The sequence below is a fragment of the Ovis aries genome, chromosome X (assembly GCF_016772045.2).
Source record: "Ovis aries strain OAR_USU_Benz2616 breed Rambouillet chromosome X, ARS-UI_Ramb_v3.0, whole genome shotgun sequence".
Classification (NCBI taxonomy): Eukaryota; Metazoa; Chordata; class Mammalia; order Artiodactyla; family Bovidae; genus Ovis; species Ovis aries.
Genome location: NC_056080.1, coordinates 29,762,791 through 29,779,991, shown reverse-complemented (window position 1 = coordinate 29,779,991; position 17,201 = coordinate 29,762,791). Strand labels below are relative to the sequence as shown.

Here is a 17,201-nt window from a genome sequence, read left to right as displayed (position 1 = left end):
GGTAAGTATGGATGATATCATAATGGAAATAGCTTTGAGGAAGTTTTGACACCAGGAGAAGCAACTGAATAACAGGAATAATATCCACTTAGAGGCATAAGCCGTACAACAGATGTATAGAAAATTGTATAAGAAGATTTCAGCTACAAAGGATGTAATTCTGCTACATTAAAGTCAGCAAACAGAAAGCAGTTCCAAGCCAAATTCATAAGCTCAAGTCTTATCAGAAGAGCAAACTTGACATAGTGCCACCTTTTTGATTACAAAAAATATTTGCTGAAAAGGATGATAAAATGAGTAATTTAAGAGACAAAATCAAGAGTGAATATAATAAAAATTTGGCAGCTTGTATTTGAATAAAACAATAAATCTGACTTAACCCAACCAAGAGCAGATAGAATCCCCCCAAAGAGTAGTAATGGCATGGCACTGCAGGTGAGCTCATAGGGATCCCATCAGAAAGTGTTTCTGGAGGTAGGTCAGACCCATTCTAGGATATTCATAGCATATCTGGTTGTGGTTGAACCTACACTAGAATAAAATGAAACAGTATTTGGCCCTGAAGTTGCTATGACCTTTTACAGCTAAGTTTTTAATTTTTTTTTTTTTGGAATATAGATACTTTACAGTGTTCTGTTAGTTTCTACCATACAACAAAATGAGTCAGCCATACATATACATACATCCCCTCTCTTTTGGACTTCCTTCCACTCAGGTCATCACACTGAATTGACTATAGTTTCCTGTGCTATACAGGAGGTTCTCATTAGTTATCTATTTTATACAAAGTATCAATGGTGTATATGTGTCAAACCCAATCTCCTAATTCCACCCACCACCTCCTCCAGCTAAATGCTTTACAGGCTTCAAAAGCCTGGAGATATCCTTGCTGCTGCTGCTAAGTCGCTTCAGTCGTGTCCGACTCTGTGCCACCCCACAGACGGCAGCCCACCAGGCTCCCCCGTCCCTGGGATTCTCCAGGCAAGAACACTGGAGTGGGTTGCCATTTCCTTCTCCAATGCATGACATCCTTAGGCCTGATTTTACAGGATTACACTGCAAATGAACCTGCCCCTGGAGGAATGAGTCTGGTCCTTCCAGTGGTAGCAGGTCAAGTCAAATTTGGGACTAATAGAGAAACTGTGTTATGGCGCATACATGGAGATTGTCTTTTCAAATGGATCTAAGTAATGTTTCATGAAATAATGTAGCAAATTTAAAAAGACTAACAGAAATAAAATGACAGTATACTTTTTAAAGGTGTAACTTTTCAAGATAAGTCATAGGTCAAAGGTGAATAAAATAAGCCCATTAAGTGGTATTCCCATCTCTGCAGCCATGAAATTTAAAGATTCTTGCTTGAATAAAGACCTGAACAAAGAGGCAATGAGGAAAAAAAAAAAGACACTTGCTCCTTGGAAGAAAAGTTATGACCAACCTAGACAGCATATTAAAAAGCAGAGACATTACTTTGCCAACAAAGGTCCATCTAGTCAAAGCTATGGTTTTTCCAGTAGTCATGTATGGATGTGAGATTTGGACTATAAAGAAAGCTGAGCACCGAAGAATTGATGCTTTTGAACTGCGGTGTGGGAGAGTTCCTTGGACAGCAAGGAGATCCAACCAGTCGATCCTAAAGGAAATCAGTCCTGAATGTTCATTGGAAGGACTGATGCTGAAGCTGAAACTCCAATACTTTGGCCACCTGATGCGAAGAACTGACTCACTGGAAAAGACCCTGATGTTGGGAAAGATTGAAGGCGGGAGAAGGGGATGACAGAGAATGAGATGGTTGGATGGCATCACCGAATCAATGGACATGAGTTTGAGCAGTAAAATTAAATGTGACTTAAAATATTATTTTTTAAAATGGAAAAGTTATACATATACACAGTAGAAACTTCAAAAAGATATAGTGTAGAAAATTAAGATTCATTTCCAAATGGCAATTGGTTGTTTCTAGTTTCTTGTATATCCCTATAGAAATAGTCTATGCTTTAAAAATACAAATTAGAGCATATTATGTCTTCCATGCTTTCTTGAAACAATGTATCTTGGAGATTTTTTCCTATTATTAGATATAAAATTACCTCACTAATTTTCTACAGTAGGGATATACTCCCAGGTATTTGGACAATATCGTATTTATGAGTATTTTTTCTTGGTTGTTTCTTAATGTTGCCACAAATATCTTTTAACATATCTTTGTGTAGAGGTGGAAATATATCTTATGGATAAATTTTGGAAATGGTATTGTTGGGCCAAAGGGTATGAATATTTAAAATTTTGGAAAATAACAGATACTGGAAAATTGCCTTTTGAAAATGTTTATAATCTCACCAATAGTGTATGAGAGTGCCTCCTTCCCCACAACCTTGCTCACTCAGGGTACTATTGAATTTTTAAACCTTCGTTAATTTGAGAGAGAAAACTTTTCATTTGCATTTTTAAAATTATGAGTCCAACTGAGCAATAACACTTCTCAAAAACTAAAGGTTAATGATGAAATGGAATTTGCGAAATCATCTTTGACTTGGCTCTCTTTTGGGAGAGGGGTCCCAGGGAATTTGTTAGAGGAATACATTTATGTTTAAGGGTTCTTACATAACATGTAGCAATTAACTACTTTAACAAGAGGCAGTTTCATAGATAGGTTTCATTTTTCAAAAAGGGGAAGAAACACTATTCTGTGGCTTGATGTGGGTTTGTCAGTTATTGCCTCCCCCCTTCTTGGGACTTCCCACTCTTCTTTAGCACAAATCAGACTTGAGCAAAAACAACTTTTTCCATAGGATCAGTTATAAAAAGAATGGCAAGGGCAATGACCAGCTTAGTTTATTGGTTTTATCAGGGAAAGTAGACTCACCAAAGGCTTGTGAACGTTTCTGGTCAAAGCACTGGCTGGCTTATTCATCTCTATATGGTCAATCGTGGTATTTCTGCAGGACCAAAGGCACGGACTGGTTAGTGAAGGTAAGCAAAGGAGGCAACAAACCCTATGATTGTGAACTCTATCTGTCATTTCTCTTCTCACCCTTTCTTCACACTTTATTGAGTTCAGCAGAACTCAGTTCCAATCTCATGACATGTAAAATGCTTTTCTCATTTACCAGATCAGAAGTGAATGTAAGCAAGCATTCAATGGAGTTAGACAATGAAGAGAAAGTAAGCCAAACACTCCACTTCTCTTACCTCATGGTCACATTTTAGACATTTCTTAAACTACTTTACTTAAAAGTTTACTGATCTGATCAAGTATTTGTTATGTCATTTCTTCAGTCCCTGTTTGCTAATTTCTACACAGGTTTAGCATCTGCGTTTTTTAAAGAAGGCCTAAAAACCTTAGCAGGGACAGCACAACTCGAATTTGGTCACAGGAATGTAGTTTTAGAAATGGATACAATGACAATAAATTTCAATTGGACTCTCAATTATTTGCTGGATGAAGCTGTGATAAGTGTTTTTCTGTGTGGCAGGATATATGCAAAGTAAATGTGATTGACAGTGATGAGGCTTTTCAAATTGCCATCTGGGTGATTCGGGATAAGTCTCCCTGTTGGTATTAAAGACAGTACATGCACAAGTACTTTTGCTTGAATTTTGCTTGAATTATCTTTAGATCCGCTCATTCTTTTTTTGAGCACATCTATATGTGCTTGAATATAAACTTGGTTTGACGAGAATATTCATACTCATATTTTTAGACCATTTTTTGCATACGTCAGTTGTAAGAAGCTCGTGTTTCCGAGCTTGAGAAGCTTTCTGAAGGAGTGGAGAGTATTTCAAATTTGTGTAAAACATTCATATTATAATGATAATTTGGGGGATCTACACATGTGAGCTAATTTTATTATTTTGGAGCAAAGTGATGTTTTCAATAGTTATTTCAAGTTACTAGAACATTTCCAACCACAGACCTAATGATTATCTTAGATATATGAGATATTGTCTCTCTGAGCTCATCATCGGCACAACAGAATATAAATTTCCTTCATTAACTAACTGTAGTTACTTTCCTTCTAATTTTTTTGCAAAGTTTCAATCCTATTGAAAAATGGAAAAAAACTACTTCAATGAACAAACATTTCTATCAATGAACACATGTTCAATAGTGTAATGCACACACATTTCTAGTAGTCACTTATAGCATTTCATCACATTTATTTTTCTCCTGCTATGTCTCTCTCTCTCTCTGTATATGTACATAAACACACACATATACAGGTTGTTGTTTTCTCTGAATTATTTGAAAGTATATTGTTGATTTCAGGACAGTACCCTCAAATTTTTGACCCATATCTCCTAAGAAAAAGAGTAATCTTCTACATGACTATAATGATAAGGAAATTTAATCTTAATATAATACTATTATCTAATAGTAGATCCATATTCAAATTTCTCTAATTATTCACATGTCCTCTAGAGAGTTTTCATTTTTTTAATTCAGGATTCAGTCTTGCATTGCATTTGGTTGATATGCTTACAATTAAGTAAATGTTATTGGTAATAGCCATAATTAACAATATAATTAACAATTAAGAATTATAACACCAAGGAAATTTAGTATCAATTCTATCATGATTGCTTTTCTTATTTTTTAGTCCTTTCATTAGTATCAAACTACTTTTAAAGTAATTCAAAGTGATCATAAGCTTCCATTTTTCTGTTTGTGAGACATAAAAACAGGATATGAAGAAAAATCCAAACTATGACAAAATATATTTACTAATATATCTGCATCAAAATTTATATTTTCTGAAATAAGAAAATTTATATCCAGATAAAGCCCTTGGAAGTAGCTGTTTTCTTTGTTCATAAGGATCTAAGTAGAACTGAACAGAAAATTATTTACTTGTTGATGTTAATATGGAAAACAGAGGCCTTTTCATTTATGATTATTTTAGCCATCAAATTAGACTTTTGGGAACTAACTCATTAAGTAAGAATCACTTCATGTTTGACAGAAGAATTGGTAATCCAAATTATATGTTTTATAACAGGAAATGAAACAAAGTGAGGAATATTTTAGAGCCTCCATCAACAAATGCCACAGAATATAAAATAACAGGGACATAAACCAAGGTGTATGATTAAGTGAATGGTTATTTTCAGTTCTAAAGAACATGTTACTTTCAAAGATAAGAGTCAGGAAAATACAGGAGATCTAAAGAAACACCTTGTTTTGGGTAAAGTTCTTGTATTATTCACTGGAAAAAAACTAATGTAACATAGTTACATTATTATAACTAGATCAAGAACAAAATAATATTCAAGTTTTTCAATGATAACTTTTCAGTGGTTTATATGCAAGTGCTCCAAATCAAGATCTTTAAAAAAACATAGATTGGAATGAAAGGATCTAAAATTAAGATTATAGGGGAAATACAGAGATGAAGGGATCTAAAATTAAGATTATAGGGGAAATACAGAGATGAAGAGATGAAATAGGGTATTTTGGGGATGGAGGCATTATAAAAAAATAACATTTCTGGCATATCACCTACATATAATCTTAACAAGACAGCTTGCTTCACTATAAATATGAGGCAAAAATAAATGTGCTCATCTGATCGGAAAATTTTAAAAAGTAATAGTGTATTGAAGAATAACAGTGGAAACAGTGCATGTAAGAATTAAAGATTTTAAAATTTAAAAAATAAAAAACTAAAAAAAAAAAAAAAAAAAACTGATGGTGAGAGAATAAATTGGCCCAAGCTACTTGAAAGACAATTCGGCTTCTCCAAATCTGACCTGGGGAAACATTCCTGGAGGCACATGAAGTGACTGCATAGTCAACAAGCAAGAAAAACCTCCATGTCTACTATGAGAAATTATTTGCTAACATAAGTTGTGCCTGTTATTTTCCATGAAAAGGCAGACCTATATAAGCAGGCACTGCTGACAAGTGGGAACTAAACTGCACCCCAGCTAGCTAGGTTCAAGATCATCTATGAAACAGACAATAACATTTTCCTGTCCCTATTTCTGTGACGTTACATACCGTGATGCCCTGAGGCAGTCCCATCCAGTGCCTCCATTTTTGTGTGGCTATGGAGAAGGAAGTGGCAACCCACTCCAGTGTTCTTGCTTGGAGAATCCCAGGGACGGGGGAGCCTGGTGGGCTGCCGTCTCTGGGGTCGCACAGAGTCAGACACGACTGAAGTGACTTAGCAGCAGCAGCAGCATGGAGGTCTTCTCTGCACTGTCTCAACCACCTAGCTTCTCAGAAGTCTTCGTTCGCATACATGCAGTCTTTTCAAGGACAGGATCTCTTCTGCCACCGTATCATCCCCCAATACCCCCACTTCCTACCAATCCTCCATCTTCCTGCTTTTCTTTTGCTATTGCCAGCTACTCCATTTAAAGGACTGTCTCAATGATTTATTTCACTGTTCAAGGTAGCAGCTGGATTTTGCTAAGGTTGTGTGCAATCCTGATAAATATACTGGGGTAGGAGAGACAAGAACTTAGAATTTCTTTCTAATTTAGGGGCAAGGATTTTGAATGGATGGCCAGGGACTCTGGAATGTTGAGATATGAGACTTGATGGGGTGTGGTGCAATGGGGATGGATAGGGAAACAGGGCTCTTGGACAGAGGAAGAAGGGCATGAATGCCTGGGTTGGGCATGGGATGTGGGTGAACTGGGAGGAGTCCAGCATGGCTGGGATCCTGGGTCCTGTGAGAACAGGCAGAGATTGAGATGAAGAAGGTAGATAAGAACCACGTATCATGAGGGCCTAACATGTGTGGACTTTATCCTGGAGATAATGGGGAGCTGTTGATATTTACACAGGGTATCTGTAATATTAAATTACCCTGTGGTTGTAAAATTAAGGGCAAGGCAATGCCAGGCTACAGGAGTGGGAATAGTTAAGGAAAGTGTCCATATGGTTAGATTAAAAGAGCACACGAATGTGGATGAACCTAGAGGTTGTCACATAGAGTGAAGTTAGAAAGAGAAAAACAAATATCATAAATCAATGCACATATATGGAATCTAGAAAGATGGTACTGATGAACCTACTTGCAGGGTAGGAATAGAGGCACAGATATAGAAAACAGATATGTAGACACAGCAGGGTAAGGAGAAGGTGGGATGGATTGAGAGAGTAGCATTGACATATATACACTGTGTGTGTCCAATTCTTTGCGACCCCAAGGACTGTAGCCCGCTAGGCTCCTGTACCATGTATAAAACAGATGGCTGGTGGGAAGCTGCTGTATAGGTCAGGGAGCTCAGCTCAATGCGCTGTGATGACCTAGAGGGATGGGAAGCAGGGGGGGTGGGGAGGGAGGCTCTGGAGGGAGGGGATATATGTATACATATAGCTGATTCATGCTGTTGTACAGCAGAAACCAAATACTACATTGTAAAGCAATTATATAAATTTTTTTTTAGAAAGCACAGAGTAGAAATTATTTCTATATCTCAAAGACATATGAACACTGATACACAACTGAGTCAAACACGTAGCCCTGTGGGGTGGGCACTGGCTGTATTCTTATCTTTTCTTTCTATATTTCACTGCATCTTCCTTCCCTTACTTGGCAAGGGTTATTACATAAGAGTCAGGACTGGTACCCTTTTCCTGGAGGGACTAATTGCTTGTCATGACTGTGCAATATTAACTGCTCTCAACTAGGCATTAGTTAATGTTTTAAGAATAGATCATACACTTTGGGGTTAGAAAATCTGAACTTAAATCTTGCCTCTACTACTTACTTGTTTTGTGATCTTGGGAAGGTCATTTGTCCTATCTTAATCTCAGTTTTCTCATTTGGAAAACCTGGACGATGATAGCATCTAACAGTGCAGTGCTATTGGAAGATTAGGGGTAATGGTTGGAAAGCACCCAACACAACTGTGATTATTATTGTGTGCTATCCCAACTACTGCACCTGCTTTTCGATTTAGGTCAAGGATAGGCAAGCCATAACCTGTGGGTCAAGTTGGCCCTTTGTCTGTTTTTGTAAATAAAGTTTCACTGGAACACAGCCACACTCATTTGTTTACATGCTGTCTCTCACTGCTATCCTGCTATGATGGCCGAGTTGAGTGGTTGTGACAGACACCTAAAATATTAAATATTTGGCCATTTATAGAAAAAGTTTTCTGAACCCTAAGTTGGATTTTTCCAAAAATGTCCTCTTACCGTTTCTTCCCTCTTTAGTTTTTCTCTTTAAATCCATGTTTGTGTTGTTTGAATGTAAATTAAAAGTATGTCTATGTACAGAGTTATAATGACAGTTTTCTGAAAAGTGTTAATATAGAAGGAAGAATTCATATTACAATGTCTTCTGAAATCCAAGTAAATGATTTAACAATGTGCTGCACTTCAGTACATATTTCTAAGTTGTGACTTTGCACAGCAGGTTAATTTTGGTATTCCCCTGTCTGGTAATGATTAATGGAGGCTAAATTTGTCTAGAACATCTCATCTGCAAATGTCCTTGAAGGTCTTTTCCTTCACACTTCAAAACAAATTTTTTTCTTTTTATTTTGTATTGTAGTAGAGCCGATGAACAATGTTGTGACAGTTTCTGGGGAACAGTGAAAGGACTCAGCCATACATACACATGTATCCATTTTCTCTCAAACTCTTACTCAATCATGGAAAATTCCAGATGTATCTGTCTCTATCTTCTCTGTGATGAGAAATAAAAATTCAAGTGATTAAATATCTTTGTACAATTGAAATAATCCATTGACTTAAGTTTTACCATCTCGGATAAATTTAAGTCAAATATTTATTTGAAGTACATCCTTTTAATAACTTTGAAGAGTGAGGTCTTCTAAAAATTTTATAATTACTGAAGTTTATTAAGAAAAATGTCAATAATTAATCAAAATAAACCCAAATAACTTTCTCTGCTTTAAAATTTTAAGATGTCATGATACATAGTACTATTTTAATTCTAGTGGCATATTGGAGGGTTTTTATAAAGATCAAATGAGTTAACATATGTATAATTTGGGGGTTTCACTCATTACTCTCTCCACAGCTTGAGAAAAATCTTGCAAAAGTTGCTCTAGCATGCTCTCTGCTGCCCTCTGCTGCTCATTTTCAGAAATGGATTTTGAGTTAATACCTCGGGCTTCCTGATGGCTAAGCGGTAAAGAATCTGCCTGCAATGCAGAAGATGTAGGAGACACAGGTTCGATCCCTGGGTCAGAAAGACCCCTTGGAGGAGGGCATGGCAACTCACTCGAGTATTCTGGCCTGGAGAATCCCATGGACAGAGGAGCCTGGTGGGCTACAGCCCATAGGGTCGCAAAGAGTCACACACGACTGAAGCATGACACATGCAATGCTTACCTCATTTATTTTCTTCCCTTAATATAGTCCAAAGCCCATGCGATATTAAAGTTTGAGGGGATTCTATAATTGAATCCCACATTCTCAATTTACAGATAAGAAGTTGAGTCTCTGAGAGGTTAAGTGACATGCAAGCATGGGCTCTGTTTTCTTTCCTTTTTTTATCCATGCTGTGCAGCTTGTGGGATCTTAGCTCCCAACCAGGGACTGAACCCAGGTCCTCTGCAGAGGAAGCGTGGAGTTCTTCTCACTCCACTTCCAGAATCCCACTGGACTACCAGGGGATTCTAGCGAGCTCTGTTTTCTGACAGACCACCATTTGAATGCCTATTGGTTATGGACATAGTACTTAATTTTGATACATAGAAAATGAGAATAATAGTACCTACATCTTTGAATTTTTGTGGGGATTCATTGATTTAGTACATAAAAGGCACTTAGAACAGTGTCTGGGTTGTAGCCAGTATAAATGCTAGCCCTGTTATAGACCTGCTATTAACTAGACTAAAACCACAGCAAGATCAGAACTAGAATTCTAGGCTCTTGACTACCAGCTCAATAGTGTTTTTTTTTTTTTTTGGCCTTAATGAGTCTGCATAGCAACCAAATTTTACCTTCCAATGTCCAATGTGGATTTTTAGAATGTGACCTGCTCACGTTGGAAGTTCTTGTAGTTTCTGTGACACTATCGACACTGCAGAGCTTGTTGTGGCTCATTCCTCCTTGTACTGTTCAAGCAGGTTCCCCACAGAAATTATTACCCGTACAAGCTCCTCAAGCCTCCAGACAGAAAATCCTGTGGCCCACACTTAGGAGATGCTGTCACTGTTGACTGACAGTAACCCTTCTAATGAGTTCCCTGCTTGAATCTCCAGTGCACAGTTAGACACCTGCACTCACTTACCAAGAGTCTGACTCAAGAGGAACTAAAGTAAACCCATCAGCTCCTTTCCTGGCTCTCTCCTGATCTCTCCATTTTGGTCAATGCTGATGTCAACTGTCAGCATGCCTAGACGCAGTTATGTCTTCTCCTTCACTGCCAAGTCCAGGAGTCATGGCCTCTCAAGTTCATTGCTTCTCTTCCTTTTCTGCTTCCTTCTTCCTGGCTCCTGCCCCTAAACAGCTCAGGTGGGCATGAATCCAGCAGCCCCTAACCTGGGTCCTGGACTCCAATTTCATTCCGCTAACATTCATCTTGCCCTTTATTCATAGATCACATTATGCCTTGAAAAACCTTGGTTACCTTCCAGAGGTTTGTATTGCCTTCAGTGTAAACCTAAAGTCCTCAGCCTTGCATGTCTCAATATACCTCCCTGACCTTTCCTCTCACTCTTTTCTCATAGGAATTTGTTCCTTTAGGCATGGGTGTCTCTTTCCCTTGGTATTATGACACATTTTGTGCTTTTCCATCATTGGTCCTACCACTGTACTGGTCTGCCTTGGGCCCTATGGTAGGGCTCTCATTCTATCAGAATTAAGGTATCAACAAAGCTCTCAGCCCATAACAAATGGGGCAAAGAGGCTTTTATGTGTTGAGAAGGCAACGGCACCCCACTCCAGTACTCTTGCCTGGAAAATCCCATGGACGGAGGAGCCTGGTGGGCTGCAGTCCATGGGGTCGCTGAGAGTTGGACACGACTGAACGACTTCACTTTCACTTTTCACTTTCATGCATTGGAGAAGGAAATGGCAACCCACTCCAGTGTTCTTGCCTGGAGAACCCCAGGAACAGGGGAGCCTGGTGGGCTGCCGTCTATGGGGTCACACAGAGCCGGACACGACTGAAGCGACTTAGCAGCAGCAGCAGCAGCAGCTTTTATGTGTGTGTTAGTTGCTCAGTCATGTCTAACTCTTTGTGACCCCCATGGCCTATATAGCCCACCAGGCTCCTCTGTCCATGGGATTTTCCACGCAAGAATACTGGAGTGGTTTGCCATGTCCTTCTCCAGGAGATCTTCCTGACTCAGGGATCGAACCCAGGTCTTGGCCATTACTCAAAACAAAATCCACTTACTTCACTACTGTGAACGAGCAGAGGTTATCTGGAGAACTTATACATATCAGCCACATAAAATGAGAGAAGAATCCACTATGATTTTTTAATACGAAAAGAAATGTGATAAACAGGTGATTTGGGATAATGGCTGAATGGGAACAAGGGGGACTCAAGAATGATTTTGCATTATCACCTTCACTATCTTCTAAGTCTGTGCTGTCCAATATCTTAGCCATGTGGTATTTTTAGTTTCAATTAAATGAAGTTAATTAATTAGTGAAATTCAGTTTTATTAGCCATATTTCAAGGGCTTAATAGTCACATATGGCTGTTAATATTTTGGACAGCACATATGTAGATCAATCTATCATCCCAGAAAGTTCTGTTGGACTGCCCTGGTCTAGACTTTTCATTTGCTTTTCTAAGTCATCCACCCCCGATCTACTGCTTTCCAGTTTCTAAAGTATAACTGCTCTAGTCTCTTCTCTTGTTCTCCCTTTTCTCATGTATTCTATTAAAAAAATCATTTGTTATTGTTTTAATGAAGTTTGGAGGGGGAGAAAGAATACAGGTATATGTCTAATCCATTACTTTTCCTAAAAATCTTTGCTTTTCTCTCCCTCAGTGTGATCTTGCTTTTGGGCTCACATTCTGAGTAATCACAGTCACTTCGGGGGTCCCTCTGGCTTGGGCTTGCCTCTGAATTCCAGCTTGCTTCCATAAAACCATGGCATCAGCTGGGGATGCTGGGGGTGGGAGGGAGGTGGCACGGTGGGGACATTTCTGGCTGTTGTCATGTAGTCACATGGGCATCCATGGCGAGTTCTCATCATTCACCTGGTCCCTGGCTAACATTCTATATCATGTCTGCAATCTGCCCATCCCCAATGGAGGTTTTCACCAGGTTTGCAGGCTCTGGGCAGCATGCTGGTACCTAAGCAGACTTCACAAGGCAACCTTAGGCCGGTCCACCTGGGCATTCCATTTGGTTGGTTTTCTTCCTGCTCCTCAGGTTCTATGTGGGGGTTAAGGCACAGGCCTTATCTACTCAGGGGTCCCCCACTCTATCTGGCACCATCCTCTTTCCCTCCATGGGGATTCCATCCACTGAGTCTATTGTTGATATGTCAATATGATGCCCTAAGTCATTTGGTAGTGGCTTAGTTGCTAAGTTGTGTTCAGCTCTTGCATCCTCATGGACTGTAGCCCACCAGCCTCCTCTATCCATGGATTTCCCAGAGAAGAATACTGCAGTGGGTTGCCATTTCCTTCTCCAGTGGATCTTTCCGACCCAGGGATCGAATCCGGGTCTCCTGGATTGCAGGCAGACTCTTTACCACTGAGCCACTTGGCTCAGTGACCGAGCCGCCAGGATTTAGCGTTCTGGATTCTGAAGTGTAAAGGCTCAGGTTATGGAATCTCAAAACTCATTTCTCTAAAACTATGATTTCTGCCAAGACTTTCTAAAGACTCTTTAGCAACTCAAAAGCTGGGAGATGTGGTTTTGCTCTGGTTTTCCACAATGATAGTCTTAGGTCCTGAAGGCAGAAGGCTCCACTTGCATCTGGGTTCAGTGAAGTGGGAGGGTCATGAGGTACCTGCATCACTAGGAAGCCTTAGGATAAACTTTATTGCTCTGTTAATTATCTTCTCATGTATAGAAGATTTGCCTTTTCACCTGGATGTACAGTTTGTTAAGAACAGAACCACACAAGTTTTTTGGGGAACAACATTTTGTTAGTGTTATAAGTGTGTCCAGCATACAAGAATTGCTTCACGGATGTGTTGAAGACCTTTAACTTTGTAGCTTCATGGTACATGACTGTCTGGAATACAGTAAACATTTAAATCATTAATACATCTGCTGAACATATTTTGGAATAGTTTCCCCCAAAAGAAATAAACATTGAAAACATTGGTGGTAGTGGTATAGTCGCTAAGTCATACCCAGGTCTTTCTGACCCTATGGACTGTAGCCCATCAGACTCTTCTGTCCATGAGACTTCCCAGCAAGAATACTGGAGTGGGTTGCCATTTCCTTTTCCAGGGGATCTTCCCCACTCAGGGCTAGATCCCACATCTCCTCCTTGGCAGGCGATTCTTTATCATTGAGCCACCACAGAAGCCCATTAAGTACATTACATTCATAATACTAACTTTATACAATTAAAACGTTAACATGGAAAATAACTTCATGACTATAAAAGAGATGCTAAAATTAAAAAAAAGAATCCTTAGGGTTAAGATAATCCTTTTCTAATATGACTTGTCTTTCAGGCTCAAATTAACGGGTCTGTTTTAGAAGCCCAGCCCTTGAGGCCAAAGCAGGTCAGTTCTCTTTGCTCTTGTCTGTTGCTCCATTGCTAAGAGTGTCTTTCTTGGAAAATGCAGCTGTGGACTTCCAGCCTATTCTGCTGCTGCTGTTAAGTCACTCAGTCATGTCTGACTCTTTGCAGCCCCACGGACTGTAGCTTGCCAGGCTCCTCTGTCCATGGGATTTCCCAGGCAAGGATACTGGAGTGGGTTGCCATTTCCTTCTCCAGGGGATCTTCTCAACCCAGGAATCTAATTTGGGTTTCCTGCATTGGCAGGTGGATTCTTTACCACTGAACCACTTGGGAAGCCCCCAGCCTATTCTAGTCACCTTACAATCAGTGACAACTGCTAACAGTGGCAGGGGCGGTGCAGGTAGAGGAAAAGCTCACAGTAAGAAAAGTTCCTTGGTAACTGGGGTAGAGATAAACACGTCAGTCAGACACAGGAACATTTCCAGGACGTACTATAAAAACTAGGACTGCGAGAGCAGGAAAGTCATCCTGGGCAGCAAAGGGAGACGAAGGCTTCATGGTCCGTCATGACAGGTTGACAGTGAATTAATTTCATACCCTGCCACTGCTGTTTATTATTTAATTCAAGTTAAGGATCCTTTGATTTCCTCCTCAAGGCAAACAACTGCGCTAGCTCCCAAGAATAAAATACGATGATGAGTAAGATATAGCTCTCATTTTCAGTAGAATCTGCCACCAATTCCCTCATTTTTTCATAACCCACTAGTGATGCTGCTTCCCCAGTTTGCAGCTACTCAATCACTCTCCATTTCCTTCAGGGCAGAAGGCAGATGCCCTTGCCCGACTCCCAAGGCCCTTTATGATTCAATTTCAGTCGACATCCCCAGCCCTCTCTGCTTAGGCTCAGTGTCTTATATATGCCATGTAAGGCCATCTCATCAATTTCTTATAACTCCGTGACTAGGGATGGAACTCCTAGGCTTCAGTTTATCTGAAATGCCACCTTCTCTGGGACATAGCCTGTTGTCTCTCCTCCTTCACCCCAGGTTGTTACTCAGTAACTTGTTGAAGGAGGGAACCGTGTCCATTTCATCTTTATACCTCCAGCACACACCAGCACTCTGGTACCACAGCAGGCACAGAATGAGCAAGAGCTTGGGGAATGAATGAAAGCAACTTATTTATTGTCCTTTACTTTTTTGATAGTACAGCTGCCCATTTGTGAGACTCCAATCTTCTTTTCCCCCATTGTAATTCACACACTGTCTTTCCAGAATGCTGTCAGAAGGCTATCTCAGTGGACTTGCGTACCGGAATGACATCCAGTGGAGTTATCCATCTTCTAATGAGCAAGTGGCTGAGGAAAAGGAAGAGGAGATGGAAGCCACAGCAGCTGCAAGTCTTTCCTATTCCTCCGTGGATGAAACACAAGTCCAAAATCTCTATGTGAGCTGCAAATCCTCTGGCAAGGTCATTTCTTCAGTGTATTCAAGAGAGAGCCAACATAGTAGAAATCCGAGAATTACAGTGCTGCAAACAAACCCCAATCCTGTGTATGAAAGCCCAAACTTGGCTGCAGTTGAACTATACAGAGACACCAGCAGAGAGACCTACTTGGTCCCACCTTCCTGCAAGAGCATCTGCAAGAATTACAATGACTTACAGATTGCAGGGGGCCAGGTGATGGCCATTAATTCAGTGACAACTGATTTCCCCTCTGAGGGTAGTTTTCAATATGGTCCTTTGCTGAAATCATCTGAGATTCCTTTGTCCATGGAGGATTCCATGTCCACTCAGCCCAGCGACTTGCCACCCACCCCTATCCAGCGGTATTCATCGTACTGGAGAATAACCAGCATCAAAGAGAAAAACAGCCTACAAATGCAGAAGCCTATTTCGAATGCGGTGCTGAATGAATACCTGGAGCAGAAGCTGGTGGAGTTGTATAAGCAGTACTTTATGGACACTGGGTTTCATGACAGTTCACCTACCCAGATTCTGGCATCTGAACTTATCATGACAAACGTGGACCAAATTAGTATTCAAGTCTCTATAGAGAAGAACCTGGAGATCTCGAAAGCCAGGGATATCGTCATTAACCGCCTATTACAGTATGGGTCAACCGAAATCAGCACGCCGAGTCTCCATATTTCTCAGTATAGCAACGTGAATCCATAGAGAGGGTGCTTCCATTGCTCTTTCTCAACTACTCAAATCCTAAGCAACAAGTATTCATTTATTCTGAGAATGTGCAGGAAGGGGTTGGCAAGGGGTAGAGAAGAAAACGTTGGTTGCAGGCCAGGTTATGGATTAAGAGGAAATCTCATAATATTACATGTGAAGGAATGTGGGGAGAGGAGCTATAATGACTTCCAAGTGAGGGCTGTACAGCAACAAAGCAAAAATAAAAATGATCAAAAAAGAAGGTATGATTCATATAAGGGAATAAAGAAAAGGAAAAAGAAGACAAACCAAGTAAGGATGCACACAATGTATGGAGAGTCCTTAAAAAACTAGGAATAAAACCACCATATGACCCAGCAATACCACTCCTAGGCATGTACTCTGAGTAAACCAAAATTGAAAAAGACACATGTATCCCAATGTTCATTGCAGCACTATTTACAACAGCTAAAACATGGAAGCAACCTAGATGTCCATTGACAGATGAATAAATAAAGAAGTTATGGTACATATAAACAATGGAATATTACTCAGCCATAAAAAGGAGCACATTTGAGTCAGTTCTAATCAGGTAGATGAACCTACAGTCTATTATACAGAGTGAAGTGAGTCAGAAAGATAAATATCATATATTAATGCATATATATGGAATCTATAAAGATGGTATCAAAGAATTTATTTGCAGGGCAGCAATGGAAAAACAGACTTAGAGAACAGACTTATGGACAAGGGGAGAGGGGAGGTGAGGGTGAGATGTATGGAGAGAGTAAAATGTAAACTTATATTACCATATGTAAAATAGATAGCCAATGCCAATTTGCTGTATGTCTCATGGAACTCAAACAGGGGATCTGTATCAACCTAGAGGGGTGGGATGGGGAGGCAGACAGGAGGGAGGTTCAAGAAGGAGGAGACATATGTATACCAATGGCTGATTCATGTTGATATTCGGCAGAAAACAACAAAATTCTGTAAAGAAATTATCCTTGAATTAAAATAAATAAATAAATTTAAAAAAGAAGAATGCACACCATGGCAAAACTAAAAGCCAAAGGTTTCAGGGTAGTGAGTTAAGAATATGTTTGTCACCCAAGGAAAATCCTCCAAGTTGTTTCTTCTTGAGGGAAACGGACCACTGAAGGCTGCTACATTTGGGTAGAAAGACAGGTTCAAACAGTTTTCAAAAAATACATTTGTATCTATTTTCCCTATCCTGTACCAGATCATTTAAAAATATATTCTTTATAAAGATGAAAATAGTAGCAAATTGCAATTGTTTTTATTTTTTAATGATTACTTAGCATAACCTCAAATACAGCCACTCAAATCTAATTCTGTTTACTGGGGGGATGAAGTTTTCTAAAATGAAAAATACCACACAGTGAATATTAAACTACTGCTTTATTTTGCCGTG

The 17,201-nt window shown here is 39.7% G+C and overlaps 1 protein-coding gene and 1 long non-coding RNA gene across 4 annotated transcripts in view; one reads left to right on the top strand and one right to left on the bottom strand.

The window, feature by feature from the left end:
* Nucleotides 1-6,247, bottom strand: part of LOC121818180 (uncharacterized) — a 24,823-nt gene extending 18,576 nt beyond the window's left edge. The window contains exon 1 of the long non-coding RNA XR_009598849.1: nucleotides 2,867-6,247. This is a non-coding gene — a long non-coding RNA (uncharacterized LOC121818180). The remainder of the gene's footprint in view (nucleotides 1-2,866) is intronic.
* TASL (TLR adaptor interacting with endolysosomal SLC15A4) lies at nucleotides 2,753-17,201 on the top strand. 3 transcript variants are annotated; one of them, XM_012106440.5, is made up of 3 exons: nucleotides 2,753-2,973; nucleotides 13,593-13,643; nucleotides 14,878-17,201. In XM_012106440.5, exon 3 carries the CDS (start codon nucleotides 14,879-14,881, stop codon nucleotides 15,779-15,781), a length of 903 nt encoding a protein of 300 aa, XP_011961830.1. In that variant the 5' UTR covers nucleotides 2,753-2,973; nucleotides 13,593-13,643; nucleotide 14,878; the 3' UTR covers nucleotides 15,782-17,201. The 3 variants fall into 3 exon arrangements, with proteins under 3 accessions (XP_011961830.1, XP_042097621.1, XP_004022031.1); XM_042241687.2 differs by lacking the exon at nucleotides 13,593-13,643 and adding an exon at nucleotides 9,006-9,158; XM_004021982.6 differs by lacking the exon at nucleotides 13,593-13,643.

Bases quoted from the DNA above. Each gene is read 5' to 3' on its own strand.
- TASL (XM_004021982.6), top strand. From the start codon at position 14,879: ATGCTGTCAGAAGGCTATCTCAGTGGACTTGCGTACCGGAATGACATC.